Source organism: Cryptomeria japonica, chromosome 9, assembly GCF_030272615.1.
Source record: "Cryptomeria japonica chromosome 9, Sugi_1.0, whole genome shotgun sequence".
Lineage (NCBI taxonomy): Eukaryota > Viridiplantae > Streptophyta > Pinopsida > Cupressales > Cupressaceae > Cryptomeria > Cryptomeria japonica.
Genome location: NC_081413.1, coordinates 132,936,961 through 132,959,904, shown reverse-complemented (window position 1 = coordinate 132,959,904; position 22,944 = coordinate 132,936,961). Strand labels below are relative to the sequence as shown.

The 22,944-nt window shown below is 36.1% G+C and overlaps 1 protein-coding gene across 1 annotated transcript in view; it reads left to right on the top strand.

The window, feature by feature from the left end:
• Nucleotides 1–7,149: 7,149 nt before the first annotated feature.
• Nucleotides 7,150–22,944, top strand: part of LOC131063256 (DNA replication ATP-dependent helicase/nuclease JHS1) — a 187,860-nt gene continuing 172,065 nt past the window's right edge. The window contains exons 1-4 of the mRNA XM_057997044.2: nt 7,150–7,798; nt 18,066–18,284; nt 22,228–22,383; nt 22,609–22,671. Coding sequence (XP_057853027.2) covers nt 7,295–7,798; nt 18,066–18,284; nt 22,228–22,383; nt 22,609–22,671 — 942 coding nt within the window. The 5' untranslated portion in view covers nt 7,150–7,294. The remainder of the gene's footprint in view (nt 7,799–18,065; nt 18,285–22,227; nt 22,384–22,608; nt 22,672–22,944) is intronic.

The following is a 22,944-nucleotide window of genomic DNA, read 5'->3' as shown; positions in this document are numbered from 1 at the left end:
GATGCTGATGTATTTTGAGGAAAACTTGAGGTCGTTGCTTGCATTTGTGTCATATGTGGTATTTGACTGCTATTTTGACCTAGAGTATTTCCTAGTGGTAAGATTGTTGTGATATCAAAATCTTCAGGTAATTTGGCCCAATTTTGTAATAACAACGAGAGATACTTGTCCCTATCATTATGTATAAGAGCGTCTAAGATCATAAGGACATGTGGGTCTTGTTGAGTTGATTCAATCTCTTCGCGTGTTAAACTTTGTTGTAGTTCATGTATTGTGGGCATTGCCTAAGAATTTGACTGTTGACTAGTTCATATGTCTATGTTCCAAGTTGGATTTACTGACAAGTCGTTGTTTGGGTCCATTTTACTTTTTGCCTTTTGTGACCTTGTGACGGGCATTTAAGACTTCTATATGAGGATGGTTTAGAACCTAATGCAAGACCACACTAATGAAAGACTCTAGACCTGAATATGGAATATGCAACACTAGACCAAACTCTCTATTGAGGATTTTGACGTGAGACTTCTTGAGTATTTTGAGATTTTTTCAACGCAATTTTTTCAAGTTCTTCTCTCAGACGTTCTGTAGTAATTTCTCTATCAATTCTATGGGCAATTTTATACTCTATATTTAGTTCGTACTCGACTCCTATATAATGGGGTGCATTTCTCTTTAATTGCCAGGCCGAGTTACCTAAACCATCAATGATTTCTCATTGACCGTCATTTGGCACTAGATTAGGTTGCTCGAAGGGGAGCAAACCATCACCTAGGAGACCCATTAAGATGCATGCTATGACTTTTTAGGATGCTTATGCAAATGATGACAGACTAAGACAAATGTATATGAGGTCTAGGCAAGGACTTAAATCTAAGGACATATATGAGGACGTAAATATAAACTATGCAACTTCTAAGGACGATAATAAGGACGTAAATGAAGACTATGCAAGGACTAAGGATGATAATAAGGACGTAAATGAGGACTATGCAAGGACTAAGGACGATAATAAGGACGTAAATGAGGACTATGCAAGGACTACCTATGGTCACAAGTATAATTTTTTTGAGTTTGTAGGATTGTTTGACGTTTCGAAGTGGACTTTGTTTCCAGTAATTCTGTGTGTAGGAAAAGTTTGTTGTTTTCCAAATATGAGAACAATTATTTGAAGACAAGTATAGCTAACTGAACTATGTTCTGACCAATTTTGAAAATTCAGAGATACGTAAGATAGGGCATGAAATAGCCCAAAAAACTGACTCAATACTGGTCTGGTACAATGATACATAAAAAAACACAAAATACAATCTTAGGCTGGAAAGTGGACACCATTCAATGAGGCCCCCATAACAAAATACTAAAACAAGATGAACAGATAGAGAGTCTGGTAGCACTGGCTCCACTCCACGACACACACTTCTCGGGCATGCCAGTCTCTCTTACCTCAAAGATCTGAAGATCTTATCACCGAGGGATTTATATCTCATAATGCAAGGTACATGAGGGGTATGATCCGCACTCCCGGAATCACTGAATGTAGGATTTGGGTTAGTAAGTTGGTTCTTATTGTAAAATTTTGAGGGGTCCCAATCCAACAATAGATTCTCAGAGCAAACCACTTAAGACTTTAGTTGAGCTTATCGATGCAAGGAAGACCCCCACATACGTCGAATTCACTCGACACTCTAGCCGCCTGACTAGTATATTTATATAGAGGCTCGAAAAACCCGCTCAAGAGTACACTAGGAGAGATGATATCCCCAACGCATCCCAATTCAAAGTACCTTTGTGGGGTGATGAAATCCCCAGTCAAAGATACCCCTCACTACTAAAATAAAAAAAAATTGGGCATTGTTATCACCTTCTCCCTTTCTCCCAAGACCCCGAAGGCAGGTGGAAAGGTAGTTGATGCAACCGTAGGTCCACCCCAAACAAAATAAAAAGTTATTTCCCTTAATAAAATGAAATGTGAGTTAATCTATTGAGCATCCTAATTCACATTCGTTTTAAAACCCAAATTTAGGTGTGAGATACGCATGTGCACGTCAATTTTAAAACACCAAACTAAAATGTGAATGCATGCATGTCAATTTTAACCATTGTTTATTTTAAGCCCAAAGCTAAAGTGTGAGAGCATGAGTGTTTATGATTAAGTAAAAATATGATCCTCTTTGTAAATTCGCCACATGCTGCAAACAGATAATCAGTAGCCCAATAAAACCCACAGAAAACAGAGAAATAAACTATGACAAATACGAATGCGTGATGATACCTGAGCAATTGCGTGATCTTGTATGATTGATTATGTAATTCTGATAGAGCGATTGTGTAATTCTGATAGAGTGATTATGTGATCCTAACAGAGCGATTACGTGATACTAACGGAGCGATTGCGTGATCCACAGACAGACAAAACAAAAAATAAATAAAAATAAAGAAGAAAGCTAATTCTGATCTGGAACCTGCAAAATGAATTTTGATGCCCTAGCAAGATCTCTCATCATCCATTCTATGTTAAGCAAATCATATTTCACTCTATAAGAGAGAACTAGGTTATTGTATCTGTCGATGGTTGGTTGATCCTCTAGATCTTGTATCTTCTTTTCTGCCTTGAGGATTTGCTGATAGCGTCTGGCTTGTCTTCTTTGTTCCTTCGTCCTCCTAGCACCTGAAATTCTGAATTGTACCTTATGTGCCATAAAATGTCATAATTAAGCATGCAATAAAAGTAAACCATATTCAGATTTACCTAATTTCATACAAAATTTGACAGAACAAAGAGCAGAAAATAAAAAAACATAAAATAAACATAACAACAATATTCCTGACGAACGCGTGATCCTGACAAAGCGATTGCGTGATCTTGTAAGGGCTTTTGTGTGATGATGTAAGTGTGATTGCGTGATTCAGAATTTATTTTGCAAATCCGTACAAACCTGCAATTTTTTTTTATTTTAAATGTACGATCTGCAAAATCACAGAGAAGAAAAACAAGGTTAAATTGTTGTTAGTTCACGTTGGGTTCACCAAAATGTCGCATGTATAAATTCATCTAATGTAATGTAAACTAGGAATGCCAGGGAAAATCACGAATCCCTATCCTAATCGAAATTCAAACAAACAAAACAATGAAATAACACAGAAGCAAGAAACAAAAATATAATTAAAATCAATCCATCCCCCCTATTCCAAGATTGCGTATAACTTTCATTGCTCTTCTCCTCTTTGTGGTATGATGGCTCTCAGATATTGCGCTCGCAACCTGTAAATGACACAAAGATTCAAAGTTCGTGATTTAGAGAAATTGTGAGGAATTGAATGCTCAATTTATAGATAACTAGATGGGAATTGAATGAGAGGTGGAACAAATTGATCACGAGGTGGAACTCAGGTGAGCTCACATGCTGATTGATAGTTGAGTTGTTGAATTGGAGGTGAAACATGATAGATTGAATAGATTAATTGAGTCAACTAATTGAGAAAAAGTTGACTGAAGGATGAAAAAGAATGATTGGAGGAAATAAAGAGGAGGAGATAGTTAACTGATTGAAAGTTGATTGAGAGCTAAATATTTAGAAAAAGCTAACTAAAAGATGGAAATAGGAATTGAAGAGATAATTGAATTAATTAATTTAGCACGTGCTTGAACTTTAACTTATATTTTCAATTTGATCTTTGCATGAGATTTAATTCAAATAATTGAATTTATTTTTTAATTCAACTTGTTATTTGAATATATTTAGAACTTGACTTTGATTTTCAATTTGATTTTTTAAATCATGCACATGTATTTGAAATAAGAAGAAATTAGAAGAATTAATTAGTTAATTAAATGAAATTAGAATTTGGGAATTAATTAGTTAATTAAATAATTTAAAGAAACTATTTAATTATTTAAAAATTGAATTTAATTAAATAACGAAGATTATTTAAATTAAAGGAATTAAATCATAATGAATTAAATAATAGATATTTAATTAATATTTAGAAAAGGTGTTTAAATGATTAAATGATTAGAGATAGAAATTAAAAAGTAATTTATTTAAATAATAAAGATTATTTAAATTGAGGATTAAATATCACAATTAATTAAATAATAAATATATAATTAACATTAGAAATGGTTTAAATAATTAAATGAAGATAGAATTGAAATTGGAATAATTAGTAAGATGGTGAAGAAATATGAAACTTAGAAGAATAAGATTAATTAACTTAATTAAATAATTAAATAATTATTTAACCAATTAGAGGAATAATTAGTACATGATCAATGAGACATTTTTAGGTGTCTACAACTAGTATAAAAGTGGTATTTTTGTAAAAAAGTTGGCAAACTACTCGAAACTCACACATCCCTAGTGATTAGTTTTGTTCCTCATTTTACCCATTCCTATCTTCGGTTGATTTGGTGGGCACAAAAAATGAGCCTAATTTAATTCCACATGCATGAATGAAAATTATTCTAGAGCTTTTGAGTTCAAATTTATTCATGGGCTTGATTTGACCCCTCCCTAATTAACCATTATCTATCGACTTAAGTGCAACATATTTCAGATGCATTATAAGGCGATGCATAAAATGATATATCATGATTCACTTGTATTACCTAATCCATCCACTTGAGTATCACAACATTAGCATTGGAGTATAGAGATTTCATTACATCATCAACTTACATTGGCATATGCACTTACCAAATTGGGAGATATTATATAGCTGCTTAAGGTCTTTAATCATTATGTGAACATTATTAAATCAAATTTTAGAGGTTTGACCAAAGGAGAATATCTTTGCCTAGCAAACTCCTCAATAGTGTTTGTTAACATTACCTAGTTTACATATTTAGATTTGAGAAAGTGAGGCAAATAAATTTTAGGTGACTAGCATGAATCACTTTCATGGATGTGAAGACTATTTCTACATATACAAATTCAATGCTAAATAAAACATAGGTCAATTCATAGTTTGTTAGAGGGCCATTTAGTCATATGTAATATTAGAGCGTAGTTTGGACCACTAAGTGATAGGCTTTAGCCACACGTCATCAAGGTGTAAGGTGTTGGAATTAGGGCTTCACCACTCAGATTGACAAGGCCACTAACTTCACTTGGAATCAACCTTACATTAAAGAGGGAATTGAATTTGATTGATCCAATCCTAAAAGAATTCAATGTAAATCAAATTATTCCTCCTTGTTTGAGTTGAGACTAAATTTGAATTAGGGTTTAATTGTTTTGCTAGATCTAGAACAAACAATGCGAAATTGGCATAAAATAACGGTGACTGAATGTTCCAAATATCATGCAGAGTTGTAAACCTAGATTTGAGGATGGAAAATGGATTAGAACCTATGACAAAAAGCGTAGGCAAAATTGTTAAGACCAATGGGAGTAGGTCGTCCTCGTCCTTCGAATGTCGAGGGTAGATAGACTAGATGTTTTTCAAATCAGGATGACATGAAATCCATAGTTAGAAGATCATAAAAAATTCCTAGGACACAGGGGAGCCAATTCTCTTAGTCCTTTGCTTTTCACGCCTACAAATGTTGAGTTTGATTATTGTCGTCTACTGTCCTGGATTCCTTGCTCGTAGCTCTACAGAAAGAAGGAAATAGGGTCGTTGATGGGGGTTTGCTATAGGTCAAACCTTGGTTTAGGAATTAACCTTAAATTGAATTGAAGTAGGAAATGTAAATGCTAAAGTAGATGTTGAATGATATACCTCATATTTGTAATTGTTGATTGAAGTTGATGATGCAATGCTCTTTAGATGTGATCACAAGTATTGATGCAATAACATGACAACACACAAAAGATTCAAACGACATATGCTTGCATGAAAGTTGATGTGATTTGCTCCATGATGCTTGAAGAATATGGTGGGGTGAAATTCTGCCTTCAATGCTAGATAATGCTTGATGTGGATGTGTGAATGCTGTGATATTAAAGTGATAAATGCTTCTCTAGGTAAAAATGAACTAATATGATGTCTTTATATAAGGTTCCCTAGGTAAATTACTGAATAGGCTGACCTCCAATAGTCACATTGAGGCATGAGGAGCAAAACTCATTGGAGAGGGAAAGTATCCCACCCTATTTAAAATAGGACCAAGGTGCCCAAAGCATCTTGGTCTGGATAGGGGCGCCCCATGCACCCTTGTCCTCCCAAAATAGGGCAAACAAGTAGGCAACCAAGAAGGCACAGTCCCAGGATGGGGTCCACTGAGCCATGTAGTCAAGTGACATTAGATTTGGGGTAATAAGGACAAAAAACAGACCTAGGGGAGAAGTAGGATGGAACATGCTAAAGTAGGGGCACAAGAACGAGGTGTAAATTGTGCAGGGTTACAATTTACAATGCTAGACAAGGTATATACAAAGTCAAGTCCTAATAATTCATTTTTATACCAACTCTTTTAATCTAAGATTGATTGCTTACTTGTATTGAGTTTTTTACTTAATCTTAGATTTTTTTTTATTTGCTCCGGTATCCCTGCAACTCATCCCAACGTCTACTAGACACTACCTCAGACTTATTTATTGGCAAGTTAGGGAACCAATGGGGCGAGATGAGGCAAGAGTAGTACCCTAGGGATGGGCGCAATAGCCCGCAAGGCACATCCATTGGACAAATCCAACCAACAAGAGTTGAAACTTGGACCTATATGAGAAGAACCCAAAGCCTTAAGACAACCTTACCAACCATTCGAACTAGGAGCGAACCCCCTACTTTATCTTAATTTTATTTATATATATATATATTTATATTTATGTAACAAATTTAACGTAGACACACATTAAATCTATAAAGATATTATATCAAACACATACAAATACAAAATCAATTAATATAAATAGTCTCCAACCAAAATAAACTATAATTCATACCAACGAGTGAATATGGCTGTATTTAATTATTTTAACTATAAAATATAATTATAATTTTAGGAAGACCATATCACCCTAAAAAAATAAAGTCAAACTTTCAAAATTTCTATATAGTTGTATTCATATATGAATTCTTTATATTTTTTTCCCAAAATAAGGTAAGCACTTAAAGACAACAAATAGATATGAAAATATTTCTTGAGGCACCGCCGACCGTCAAATTTAGGGCCTATAATTACCAACCTACGAATCGTGGCGGGAAAGAATTAGAAGACCGAAATTGAAGGAGAAATGACTCGCTGATAAACACATGATTATACACATTTGCAGCAGCAGCTTCTCCTGGGACAAGGAAAGAAAAAATATTTCAGAGCTTAACATATATAGAATGCATTGACAGAGAAATGGCACCTAAGAGACAATCGAAAGATTCAAAGAAACATAAGGATCCTGGTCCCTCAAGAAGAGGAGCCGCCGCTTCCAAAAAACCCAATCAGAATACGAATTCTCAGCCTGCCAAATTCGGTATACAACATTTTTGGGGCCGCTTAACGCAAAATGGTTCTCAAAACACTGATTCTCAAACCACAGAACAATCTTCTAGGATCTCAGAAATCGCTATTCCTGACAAGCCTTCGGAAGCTCCATATGACCAGGTCCCAGACGAGCCTAAGCTCACGGAAGAGGTCCCATGTGATCAGCTGCTTAAGGATCCTCAGCGGACCCCGGTGCTTGACAAGTACTCAGTAGATGCAAACAATGGGCGATCTTGCGAGACTGAGATAATTGATGAGCAAGAGTGTACTCCAGAAGCTCATATTCGTGTGGGTTTCGGATCGAGATTGGGTACGGTATCTGGCAGCGGCTCTGCAGAGCAACGCAAATGCGTCAAGCGCTCACCTGCGTTGGTGGGTTTACTTTATCCATCTGGGATTCTGATTTTTGTAAAAGCAATCTATATAAGGATTTCACACACTATAGGTTTGTTTAAAAAGCTCCTCGAAATATCCGTTTAGAAATTTCCTTTTATCTAACATTTCAAATCACCATCATTAGGAAAGATAGTTTTGAAAGGTTCCTCTTATTATTACAGTTTTTGTGTTCCCACATCTCTTAATTCTGTAAAATATGTTCTGATCTAAAAGCTTTCTACACTTTTACCTTTTTAGTTTTGTATAGTGACGTCAGCATTTATAAAACAAGTTGTTTTCTATAAATCAGATAAAACTCAAGTTTACGACCTCACATTTAGCTCATGTTCTATCACTGAGCTACGCGTATCTTTACCATCAGAACTCTAGCTTATTCTTGTTAATTAAAAACGAGCATAAAAATGAAATAAATGGACAAGAACACACAAAGACAAGAATACAGAAATTTTATAGTGGTTAGTCAAATGACTACATCCACTTTAACTGCAGGGAATAACTTCATTAATCAATCTGCAATACATGGGCTGCACACAGCCATTATATAATCATATTCAGCTATGAAATGAACAGTTGGGAGAAGGCAAAAGGTCATGTGACTGTTGGGCTTCCCCAATAATCTCCCCTGTGAAGGCCAACCGGCACAGCCATGCATGGTAACATTCCCTGCATCTCCATTTTCTATCTTACATTCGAAACATGCCTTGAGAAGATTTTAATTTCGCTAAATTCTGCTCACGAAAACTTCGAATGAGCCTTCTCCAACTCAAACTAGAGTCAAAAATATCTTCTCCTACAACAAACGCATCTACAAACTCACCATCTTCAGAATGTTCTAGCTCCTGCAAAAGGAAGCCACCACATGATTCAACATCAACTTGACCACCATATTCAGGGCATTTGTCCCCCAGTAGTACCACCAATTCGACGAAATACTCTGCCACCTGAAATATTTGTAACTGCAGATGATCATTTGATCTCCAAAAAACCTTGTCATTAATTGCAAATGCTGTCAGAAATTTCAAACCTTCACATAGACCTCCCAAAAAATGTATGGCCACATCAACAATGGGTTCTGGCACCTGGACAGGCTGGAATCTCCTCTCAAGATTGCGCAATACCAAGTTTCTAACTTGTTCAGTTACTCTGGCATCCAAGAGCATGCTCACAAACGATGTTTCTATTGGCATCAACTCAAACTTATAATGTACCTCAATCAGCCATTCAATCAGTATTTCTCTCATCTTCTCATTAATTTCCAATTGAGAAGGCATGTAATATGGCACATAGCTCATTCCCTCAATTTTATGATAGAACTTGTAGATATCCTCCACATATTCAACCACCAGGCTCATGGAAAACTTCTCATCCTTGTCCTCGTCAAGGTACAACAACGCTGTTTTCAACACCCTCTCTATTTCCACCATTGATTTCCATTTCACATCTCTCGCTCCTAATCTGGGGTCCACCATGTTCTCTGTCCATCTTCTTTCTCTAACACTGTCAAAAGCCTCTTCCAAAATGGAATCCGCTCCCGCCTCTGCAGTCATACTGTTCCAGGAGACCACGTCAAGCTGCAGTGTTTTGCCAAACACATTGTGTTTGTTTTGTACACTCCCACATACTGCATACATGTCTATAATATGATTTCCCAAACCTGATTGAATTCTCGCAACTAGTCCTCCGTTTGCAGCATGTGTCTCGACTTGGTTTTTAGCAGCATCTCCGATAAAAACACTCTCTGTCTGTGAAGGCGACATAGGAGGGTGTCAACTTGTTGCCCTGATCGTTGGCAATTATCTCCACTCGATCATGCTGCCATACTGCAGAGCAATTGTATGCAGGCCTGGGGGCGATGCCCACGGCCTTTCCTCTGCCCTTTGCCATAGTCACTATTTCACGCAAATGGGTGTCTTCAGCAGTGGTCTTGACTTCATAAAAACCTTCTTCGATTGTCAAAAGAGAAGTATTTAGAACAGATTGACTCTTGCTCTGCCCTGCCCCAGCCAACATTTCTGCTGCGTGCTCACTGTAAGCAATAATCTTGAAAGGCATTCGACCAAGCCCTCTGTGTGGGAGTCTAAACAGATATATATATATATATATATATATATATATATATATATATATATATATTGGCCAAAGGATCAAACAGGTTACGAAGTTCTGCACTATCATCCAACTCCATGACACTACTTTGGCTACTGCTTTGTGTTGCCGGGGAAGAAGAATAGGCGAAATTAGTCTTAGTAAAGTTGAGATAAAAGCTAACTTGCACCATGGCTGCCACAAAACCTCCTCTGCCTCTGCCTGTTGTTCGTCTCTCCCCAATTGCTGCTCCTGTTTCTCTTTGCACCTGCCAGAGGGGGTCCTCTATTCCATTCTGAAAATAGTCCACCAACTTTACTTTATTAATGTCTTCCATTCTGTATTCCAAAGACGAGATCTAGAACTGTACGACACCAAATTTGGCATTTCCAATCCGAGTTAATTCACCTCGCAGAGCTCTATCTTGTGAACCAAAATTGTCGAGGGGGGATGAGCCAACGGGATTTGTAGAGGTTAGCTCTACAACCGCAATATCCTGCGCAATGAGCAAGATGCTCTCATCGCCCTCCTCAAGCTCTGTAACCCCTACTCTCCTGGGATCTCCTGTCACCAGGCACCCTGAATCCTCCTCAGTCAGCTCCGCAATTTGGTTGGTGATTGGAGCCTCAATACGTTGTCTTCGCCGTGGCCTGAAGTCAACATCATCATCTGTGTCTTGATCATGATCACGAAGCCTTCTGTTTACAGAAATAGCTCCCCCTGCATCAATCATAATTTGATTAAAACTTCTTCCATCCTGCACTTCGTCATCCAATTCCATAGGCTCATATTCTTCTATGAAATTGTCTGCGCAAAGGTCATCCCCCTCTTCAGCCACAACCTCTACTTGGGCATTCAATAATTTTTCCTCAACATCCTTTAGCTTGGCCTGAAGCTTCTCTCAAAGAAGCGTTTTGCAAATCTTCTTGAAGAGCAAATAACTTGGCTTGTGTATTGCTATGATGATTTTCTAGAGCTATTATGAGATTCTCTAGCTCAAGATGCCTATCAATCGGTATATCTTCAAGCTTGCTGGTACTATTTACTCTTGGTCCATTTAAGCTTTCCATCAATTCTTTTTCCCATATAATTCTCGAAGTCTCAACCTCCAAAATTCTTGCCAAGGAATCCTCCATAAAATACAATAAATCGCTGAGTAAGAAATTCTCCTCCTTTAGTTTCATAATTTTTTCCTCTTGATATTTTTCGACATCATATGTTTCATCTTCTTCAAGCTCCTCTTCACTCGCCTCAATGTCCTCTTCTTCAGCCAAATCCTCCTCATCTTTCCAGCCATCTCACCAATGTACACAACGTTTCATTTCAGCTTCCATTTGCATAACATTACTCTCTGCTCAAACCAACTTCAACTTTGATACCAATTGTTAATTAAAAACAAGCAGAAAAATGAAATAAATGGACAAGAACACATAAATTTTATAGTGGTTCGTCAAATGACTACATCCACTTTAACAACAGGGAATAACTTCATTAATCAATTTGCAATACATGGGCTGCACACAACCATTATATAATCATATTCAGCTATGAAATGAATAGTTGGGAGAAGGTGAAAGGTCATGTGACCGTTGGGCTTCATATTGTTAAAACTTGAACCAGAATATAGAAAATCTGAGAACAGAAAATAGAGAAAGAAACACAAATGAACTAGTCCTTTTATCTTGGGAAAACCCTCCACCCGAGGGTGAAAAACCCAGCCCACTCAAAACTAACTTTATTATATCTCGGAAAAGAATACAATTGATGATAGTCTCAGAATACTATCAATCATAATAATGTGAGTTCAATTCTCTATGAATCAATAAAAAATGAACTCAGTTGATACAACTTGAATACAAACCAAAACCTTCCTATATCTGAAATTCAGTATGCAGAAAGAAATACACACTATTCCTGATCTGACAAACACGGTCATAAGGAAGAAGAAGCCGATCAAGAAAGTTGTAGGAGAGGAAGACGTGACAAGGAAGAATGACAAATATAACATATCGGAATATCAATGAAGAGTCACACGAAGAGAGAGGTAGAGATATGGACAATTACTTCTGCACGGACAACCTCATCACCTCCACTGACAACCACATCACCTCCACCTATAGCCACATCACCTTCATCGACAACCGTTGCAACATGAAGAGTCACCGACAGTAAACAAGGCAAGGAAGGAACGAAAGCTAAGAAGCTGATGCTAGACAAGATAAATAAAGAGCCGATAATCTCTATCGAAGCTATATCTTCAACACTTCCTCTTAGCAAGAGAGAGATCTTCATTATATCAACATATAACAAGTACACATACCTGCAACTCAGAAAATGTCAACAAAAAACATCATAGTTTTTATTTCAATAAAGTTGTTATCTTAGTATAACAATATTCATCATAGCTAATCCTAGAGGATGAATAAAACCCAAAAAATAAAAATCATAAAATCATACACATGACTTCCACCATAGCTACTCCTAGAGGGTGGATCAAGGGATTTCACCTTGAACTTCTCTCACAGAGAAGAACTCATTAACGAAGGGATTTCACCTCAAACTTCTCTCACAGAGAAGAACTCATTAAACAAGGGATTTCACCTCGAACTTCTCTCACAAAGAAGAACTCATTAAACACATGCAAAGTATCATTGAAGTTGAGACTCTCTCTTAGCAAGTGCATCATTCTCCATCATACCAAGCTTTTCTCAGAAGTAACAAAACTTCACTCTCGGAAGTGGCTTGGTGAGAATGTCTGCAGTCTGCTCCTCTGTAGAAATGTATTTGAGTTCAACTGCTTTTCGCTGAACCATGTCTCTCAAGTAATGATATTTAATTTCCACATGTTTGCTTCTATTATGAAATACTGAATTAACGGAAAGTTTCACACAACTTTGATTATCACACATAATCACAGTAGGTTCCAAAGGCTGTCCAAACAAGCCTGCAAGTAATTTCCGAAGCCACACAGCTTGTCTTGCAGCCACACATGCTGCAACATATTCTGCTTCAGCTGTACTTTGTGCAACACAAGATTGTTTCCTGCTGCACCAGGAAATCATAGCTGAACCTAGACTAAAACAACAACCTGAAGTGCTTTTTCTATCATGTACACAACCTGCCCAGTTTGAATCAGAAAACCCTTGCAAGTTCAGCTCTACACATGAAGAAAATTTTAAGCCAAATTCAATTGTACCATGTACATATCTCAATATTTGTTTGGCTGCCACAAGGTGAATATGTCTTGGTTCACACACGAACTGACTCAAGGTATTAACTGCATAGCATATATCAGGTCTTGTGTTAACCAAGTACATTAAGGAGCCAATTAATTGTCTATACATAGTAGGCTCAACTAAATCTGAAGTAGCTGCATCCTCATGAAATTTCTTCAGATTTACTTCCATAGAAGTCACCATAGACTTACACTCTAACATGTCAAATCTTTTCAAAATATCAACTACATATTTACCTTGACTCTATATGATTTCATTTGGTTTTTGCCATACCTCAAGTCCAAGGAAATAATGTAACAAACCAAGATCCTTCATTTCAAATTTTGAAGCTAAATCCTTCTTACATTTGTCAATGAGATCATCATTACCAGTGAGGAATAAATCATCAACATATAGTACTAAAATCAGCATCTTATCATCATATACCTTGAAGTATAAGTTTGGATCAGCATCATTCTTTAGAAAACCCAATCTCAAAAGATAGTGGTCTATCCTTTCATACCAAGCACGAGGAGCTTGTTTAAGACCATATAAGGCCTTTTTCAGTCTGCATACATGAGAGTTTCTATTGTGAATAATAAATCCCTCTGTCTGCTCAATGTAAACCTCCTCTTCAATTGTACCATTCAAGAAGGCTGTTTTCACATCCATTTGATGAAGTTTCCAACCCTTAACAGCTGTAACAGCTATGATAGTCCTGATAGAAGTGTAACGTGCTACAAGTGCAAAGGTTTCTTCGAAATCTATACCTTCCTTTTGGGAAAAACCTCTGGCTACAAATCTGGCCTTGTACTTTTCTATACTCCCATCAGTTGCATGTTTGATTTTGAACAGCCACTTAGAAGAAACCACTGATTTGTTTTTAGGCCTTGAAACAATGTCCCATACATCATTTTTCATAATAGATTGATATTCCTCTATCATGGCATCCTTCCACACTTGCTGATTTAAAGCCTCCTCAACATCTGAAGGTTCGGATGCTAAGATATGACTCATCAAAGATACATAACCTGCATACTTGTGAGGTCTTTTGCTTTCTCTGAAAGTACCACGAGGAGCTGCATATTTTTCAGCATCTTCCATAGTATGTCTAGCCCACAAAGGTCTTTTCTTGTTAGCTGAACTAATATTGAGACTTGCTGATGTAACTATAGAGTCAACTGGATCAATTGGATCAGCCGAATCAACAGGATCTTCTAAATTTGTAAATTCCCTTTGAATGTCTGAAGATGGATTCGGATCAGTTGTATCTAACTCTTGAGGGTGCTCAAAATCTTCTTTATCAGCTTCTATGCTAGATTCTTTGAATTTCATGCAAGCTATATCTTCATCAAAAGAAACATCCTTGCTGATCTCAATCTGTTTTTGTCCATGAATGTAGATTCTATATGCTTTTGAAGAATCACTATAACCAACAAAGACGCCTTTCTTCCCTAAAGTTTCTAATTTAGATCTTTTCTCTTTAGGAACATGAACATAAACAGGGCATCCAAAAATTCTGAAATAACTTACATCTGGTTTGACACCTGTAAAGGCTTCTTCTGGAGTCAAGCTGTTTAGAATCTGATGAGGACTATGATTCTGAATGTGAAGTGCTGTCCTACAAGCCTTGGCCCAAAGAAATGTTTGAAGACTTTGGTCATGAATCATGGCCTTTGTTGCTTCAACAATTTTCCTATTCTTCCTTTCAGCCACACCGTTTTGTTGAGGATTATAAGGAACACAAAAGTCCCTCTTAATCCCAACTTCAATACAAAAGTTATGAAAAACACCAGAAACATATTCTCCTCCATTATCAGATCTAAGAATTTTTATTTTCTTGCTAGATAGATTTTCAACTAGAGCTTTGAACTCTTTAAATCTGGACAACACTTCATCAGACTCTTTAGACTTAAGAAAGTAAATCCAGAACTTACGAGAAAAATCATCAATAAAGGTGACATAATACCAAAAGCCACTAAGAGAAGCAATTGACATAGGTCCACATAAATCAGAATGAATTAATTCTAGAGCATTCTTTGCCCTACTATGAAAGGTGCTCTTAATGTTCTTACCTAGAACACACCCTTTGCAAACACCTTCATGGTTTTGATTCAGCTTAGGAAGACCAACGACAACCTTTTCCATTGAAGACAAAGTTTTGAAATTTAAATGACCAAATCTTTTGTGCCACAACTCACTTGAACTTGAAGAATCATGAGCTAAGACTTGAATAGGATGAGCTGAAAGCTTGTTAAGACTATCATGACGAACACCAATAACATGAGCTGATTGAATACTAGAGTTCTTCTTCCATGCAAGTACTTTACCATTAGCAAAAGCAACATGATAACCTTTGTCTTCTAATGCAGAAATAGAAATCAAATTCCTCTTAATACCAGGAACAAATAGGACATCACTTAAATGAAGAGGAATACCAGAGTCCAACTGAAAAGAAGTATAACCAACACCCTTTACAGAATAGCAAGCATCATCACCAATGATAACTCGAAGATGAGAGTCTTTTTCTTTCAAGTTTGAAAGGTGCTCACGAAAACCAGTGATATGACGAGATGCTCCACTATCTATCAACCATGTATCACAGTTAGTAGGAACATTACTAGAAAGTGCAGAAATAAATAAGAATCCTTCAGAATTTTCACTTGACTCTCTTTGAGGAGAAGGATTCTCAACATTTGCAGTAGTTGCTTGAGTCTTAGATTTTGAAACACAATCATGGGCAAAGTGACCAAATTTGTCACACCTAAAACACTGATTCTAGAAAGGTCCTTCCACTTTTTCTTGGCAACATGGGCTGACTCATCGTTCTTGTCTCTGAATCTTTTGAAGTTACCTTTCTTTCCTTTCCCCTTAGATGCATGGGCAGCAACCTCTTGCTTCTTGTCTGCATTCTTCCTGAATGCAATCTGCCCTCAACCTATCAAATTTAGGAAGATCATCTCTTCCACTAATGCCTTGAATGAAGGATTCCTAGGAGATGGGAAGTCCATTCATAGCTAACATAACCAAGTCTTTATCAGCAAAAGTATCTCCAATTGCACTGAGCTGATCTTTTAACTCAGAAATTTTCATGAAATAAGAAGTAACAGATTCTCCTCTAGACATTTTCACATGCAGCAGTTGACGCCTAAGGGCTAAAGCTCTGTTGGTATTGTTGAATTCATAAAGATCCTTTAGAGTTTGAAACATTTCCTTAGCTGAATCCAACTTAGAGATGATAGGCACCAGATGATCTTTAACAGAATCAATCAGAATTTTCTTAGCCATGGTCTTGTTCTTTCTCCATTGAATTTTCTCTGCATCAGCAGAAGGTTCTTCTACATCTTCCTAGACATAGTCAAGGAGATCATTCTCTTCTAGAGTGATCAGAATTCTAAATTTCCAAGAAGAGAAATTTGACGAACCATCTAGTCTATCTTCTACTTTCAATCTGTTCACCATAATGAATGACCTAGGCAAACAACTGAAAGAAATAAAGAACTTAAAATTCTGGTTCTGGATCGATCTTCTAGACCCGCTCTGATATCATGTTAAAACTTGAACCAGAATATAGAAAATCCGAGAACAGAAAATAGAGAAAGAAACACAAATGAACTAGTCCTCTTATCCTGGGAAAACCCTCTACCTGAGGGTGAAAAAACCGGCCCACTCAAAATTAACTTTATTATATCTCAGAAAAGAATACAATTGATGATAGTCTCAGAATACTATTGAGTTCGATTCTCTATGAATCAATCAAAAATGAACTCAGCTAATACAACTTGAATACAAACCAAAACCTTCCTATATCTGAAACTCAGTATACAGAAAGAAATACACACTATTTCTGATCTGACAGACACAATCATAAGGAAGAAGAAGCCGATCAAAAGCTGCAGGAGAGGAAGACGTGACAAGGAAGAATGACAAATATAACATATCGGAATATCAATGAAGAGTCACATGAAGGGAGAGGTAGAGGCATGGACAGTTACTTCTGCACGGACAGCCTCTTCACCTTCACCGACAGCCTCATCACCTCCACTGACAGCCGTTGCAACATGAAGAGTCATTGACAGTAAACAAGGCAAGGAAGGAATGGAAGCTAAGAAGCCAATGCTAGACAAGATAAATAAAGAGCCGATAATCTCTATTGAAGCTATATCTTCAACACATATTCCCAACAATTCTTTCAACAATATATAGTTGACGATTGGTTACAATCTGCATTGCTAACTAAACTGATTATTTGACAGGGAATCAATTGTTTTATCTTCTCAAGATATATTATCTAAAGTCTTAGAAAAATACCCAGCGCTACACATGGTTTGTAAGCAGAGTTGACAGGGATAATTAAAATGAATATGATGAATTAATCTCATGAGATGAAGCATAAGGTATTGAAAACTTTAGTTGTTCAGGGGCATTGTAAAAATTCACATTGGTTGAGTGTTTGTGTAGGGAACTCACTTTTTGAATGATCTTCATCAAGTAGATATTCCAGTGATTGCTATACTTTTTATAATGTTGAAGAACTAGGTTCAAATTGCCACAGCAAGCGAGACATAAATACGATCCTTGAATGCCATGGAGATCCCTTGATAAGTTGCTTTGGCTTGAGCAATATTGTCAAGGAATGTGCCAAAGCCCCATCTAATCTTGAATCTTGTTGATCCTATGGTTCCCAATAAGAAAATTTAAATTTAATTTTTGTACAATAAGAAGATCTTTTTGAAGTATTATATTGATTTATCTGATTATATTTTATTTATTTGTGAGAGTGTGAGTATGAGAAATGGTGATATTTTATATATTTTAGAACTAAATTTTAAGATACTTGTATTTCAAAGGCTATTTGTTCAATGTATCTTAGTACACTATATGAAAATAAAAATTCTTTATTCTAGAGGATTTATTATTTTATCAATGTTCTAATAAAGCAGACCCAAGATGATGGAGTGGATGACGTCAAATACAAAAAGACTCCAGTCATGGTTCGCCTCGAATCTATTACAAAAAGAAGATGCACAAGAAATCCGATTCAGCTAAATGCTCATCAGCTCAATTGCACTCCAATCCGTGCATGCATGGAGAAAAAGGATATGAGCACAATTTTGAATGATGCTTCAAAACTTAATTGCACTCCTGTTTCAGAGGATAAGGTATGAAACTCCTGTCATTATTTTTTCCTTTTTAATCTTGCTTGTAATTTTTTTTTTTGGTTTTAAGCAACTGCAACTCTATCGAAAAGCCCACATAATCTTTGACAAGAAAGTGAAGAGGGGTGAAGTCAGTATTCATATTGTATAATTTGATTTGCAAGTTATATAGTACCAACAACTTTAATAATGAACTTCTACAAGACATAACATTATTGACAGGTTTGTGGTAGTTAATAAGTTAAAATTTACCACAGATTTTTGTATCAACTCACGAGAGATATGAGGTTGAATTTGGATAACAACAAAGATATTCTGTCAAAGAGAAACATTGCTAGTAGATGTAATGAAACTTAAATGCATTAATTTTTAAATATGCTACAAGAAGATGATAAGGGAAAAAAAGAATTGCGCTTAACAAATTTTTACATTGTAGAATATGTTGAAACTGGTTGGATTGTGCAAACGAAGGTAATGTAAAGGAAGAATATTAAAAAAGTCAAATGTTACTAAGCATTATGCCTAGGAGTTAGGACATTATACCCTTTGACTCTTTACACAAAATATTACAGTAAATTGAATTCCTGCTGGCAATATTGTTAGGATATTGCTTGCAAAATATTATCAAACAGAAACATAACATGTGTAAAGAATACAATACAAATTAGTTGCAAATATGCTTATATTGGTTACAAGTATCACAATCTTTTTCATGGGGATAACCACCTTTAGAGCTTTCTCTATTACAAAATATGATTTCAAGATGATATTTGTTCTATTACAACAACAATATATAGGTTCTCACATAGATTGACACGAACTATAACCAATGTGGGATAAATCATAAATCCACACAATGTAATAGTAAGAAAACAATTATACTAAGACTTTTACAAAGGCCAAAATAGTATAGGGTTAGGATGTAAGGGTCCTATAAAATCATATGTACATAGTCTAATCAGTTGGTTGCAATATCTTAGTTTCAACATTTAACATTTAAATCCTCTTTGATATGTTGTTTTACATCAACTTACTTGTAATATTTAGCTGGGCTGTTTTCTAGGTTTTAATTACAAGTGTTGTCTGTTTAAGGTGATTTTGCAAGTGATTCCTGGCAACTCCTAACAAAATTCAGTGTTTTGCATTCAAGAAAATCAATTTTTAGAGAGTCAAGATCTTTTTATAAATATATATTTTCTTACAGTGAAATTTGGGGTTCGTAGAGTCAACTTGTATTTTTGAGTAAAAACACTCTGCATATTGCAGTAATCCCAAAACAATGGATAGTTGGGCACAGATAACAGCAAGATAAATTTGAGCAAAGGGCAGTGGTTCTCTGCAGGAGCTCTGTTTATCAGATAAAATACATTTGATTCTCTTTTATGTTTTTGCAAAATGTATGGATTAAAAGAAAGCAAGAGCAGCAATTCCAAAATAGTGAGGAATTGGGAGAGGAATCTTCAATGTAGATGTATCATGTAATCTTGCATGAGTCTTAATCCTGTTTGGTCTGTGATTAATAATCAGGATAACATATCTTTGGAAGCTTTGAATCTCAAATATAGGGCTTATATTGAGCATATGGGCGAAGGATATGAAGCTAGGGGATTGTCTTTTATCACCATTATTATTGAGTCTAAATGCTTATGGCAGGGATTTGAGACTTCGTTCTTTTTTCAGTCAATGCTAATGATGTGGAGTTGCCTGATGTGCTGTTGAAGTTTCTTGGTTGAAGTCTACTTTAGTCTTTTTCAACAGAGCTCTATCCCAACATGACCAGAGAAGTCATAACAACTCTGCTCACATATATGGCCAAATGGAGCTTGCCAGGAGTAACTGTGTTCAATAGCTTGTCTAACTTGAGGTGCTTGAGCAATGTGGATATGAGGTTGTTTCTAAACCTGGGGTTGTATGTTCATTTAATTCTCTTCTTGTTGCTACAAGATGATTGGTTTTTCTATATAGTTTGGAGTAATGTCTGGTGACTTGGGATGATTCTTAGAGTTGAACATTTGTAAAATGCTGTTCCTGATTAGCTTGAAGAGAGAAGTAATGAAATGGGTCTCAGTACCTTGGATCTTTGCATCTCTGGAAATAATGTTTAGTTATCAGTGACCATCTATTTGGTTAACAATGTTGGGAACCACCAAGACACCTCCAAAGATGATTTATAAACAGATTTGGACACCCCACATTTCAAAATAGTTGGAAGGTGGTAAGAACTGCAAATTTCTGGACATTCCTCCCTCATTACCACCCACAGATTTTCCAAACACAGAACCAAGTCTTGACTGGAAAGAGCCAAATCAGCGGTTTTCTTCAACAGGGTCTGCAAAAAAAATTCAGTTGCTCCACTTCTTGCTAGAGGTCAGCCATAACAATAAAACCAATAATGACTCTGTCCTTGAGGTTACCACCTAGAGATTTTCGAAACACAGAACCAAGTCTGGACTGAAAAGAGCCAAATCAGCATTTTTCTTTTATAGGGTCTGCAAAAGAACATGCAGTTTCTCCACTTCTTGCTAGCAGCAAGCCATTGGAAAAAAACAAATGCTGACATCATCCCCGAGGTTATCAATCACCATCATCTAAGAGATTCTATTGAGAACCCATTCTCTAGCCATCAAGTCATATACCCGAGCTTCCAATTTATGGACAAAATCCTCTGTGAGAGAAATCCTTGTTCGAATAGCCTCTCTTCATGACTGCACAAAATTATAGTTGAAACTGCTCCAAATCTGCATAGAGATCTGAGAAACCAAAGACACCAACACAGAGAAATCCAGTGAAAAGAACAAAATACAATATAATGATGAATAGTCGGAATGGAGGCAGGGATAGTAACAAAAAGGAATGTGAGTGAGTGAATGGTCATGTGTGTACGCCAGCTCCAAAACTCGGGGGGAAAGTCTTGATCAATTCAAGGCTTACATGCCATCCCTCACTCCATCATGAAACAAAAATATTTTGTTCATGGTAATATTTTGGGGGAGATTGGAAGCCAGGAGAATTGATTTCTTTCTCATGATTGGAATCATTTGCCAAAACCTGCATTAAACTTCATTAATTTGGATCAATAATAAACCTGGCCTTAAAGGGAGACTGGTCTATCCCAGAGTTAGCCAACTTATCAGTGACCGTTTTGCATTTCTGAAAGCAATGATTAAAAGCAACCAAATAAAAAATGTCCACACAAGAGTTGGGCGTCATCTAAGATGCTTTTCAATCTCCAGTCCTGTAATTGGTTCTTCAAAAAGCATTGATCCCTTCCAAAGCAGCCAAGACTTCTGCGTCATTGTTACATTGGAACCTAAAAAGGAAAGAAGTCCTTGTAATAAACAAACCTAAAGATGAGTGAAATGCTACACCTGCTCCTGCCAACTCTGGGTTACCTCAAGCTGTACCATCACAATTAATTTTAAAACAATCGCTTTTAGGGGCATCTGAGAGGATAATTTCCACTTATGAATTGTATCATTACTCCATTGATGGGGGAAGATCTTGTAACTGTCATTACTGCCAGTAGTTCTACCATGTTTTTTTATTTTTATGAAATTTTATTGAATATTTCAAAGAGGTTCATAATGTAGGTGATCATTCTATATATTGCATTATTTAAGAATGCACTATAAGTTTTTTCTTTACTCAAACATTAAATGCAATTGGAAAATGTTGTCAATATGTAAACGATTTTTTCTTTCCACATTTTAAATAAGGAAGTTGAACATTCAGTATATCTACTTTTTTCAGAGCAGAAACACCTTGCAAGAACATTGGATTATTAGAAGACTAATGTCTGCAAGTCACTTGCTTGGCCAAGCTAGTGAACAATATTCTTTTTGTTCTTGTAGTTAAAGTGAAGCACATACACATGCATTTGAGTATACAGTTTGTTATTGAGCTGTACATTTACACGAGGCTGATTAAGTTTCACTGGAATATACAGAGCTCTTCAAGTCTTGCTGGAAAAGTTCAGCAGTGGCTTTCCAGCCCTGGAGTGAGAGCATTTGAGACATCCAAATTACTGTCAAAAGAGTGCTCCTCAGATTTAAGTAATAAAAATAAAGAGAACATTTTGACACATATCAATGTAGATTTGCAGGTAATTGTCTAACTAAAATGACATAGCTTTTGAATTTGTTTCAAACTTTCACTTATTTCATGCTTTTTAATTGATTATAACTTTATGCTGTTTCAAACAGCTAAAACTTATATGATGCTTACAGAGTAGATGAAGCAAATGCCATTGACAAGAGCAAAAATATTCTACAGTTTGTTGTGTACTAGCTTATGGTTCTGGCTTTAATTCTTAGAGTTCCTTTTGCAGGCTTCTCAGACTCCAATTAAAAAAAATAAATACAAACAGAAAGTTGCAAGGCACAACAGAAAGGTCTGGTTAGGATTTTGTCTATTTTCTGTTTGTTGCTGGTACAAAAATTTAGATTTTGTCTACTTTCTGTTTGTTGCTGGTACAAAAATTCATCTTAAATTTTATATACTGGATCTAAATAAGAAATCAATGTTCAACCACAGTGCTGAGTGAAGCTATTAAATGAATGACAATCATGCTTAGGAGATTATTAACTCTTGTCAAAAAGGCTTTTTGCTTCTGTTGAAGAGGGTTTTTGTTCTAAAGATTTTAATTTTTCTTTGAAATATCACA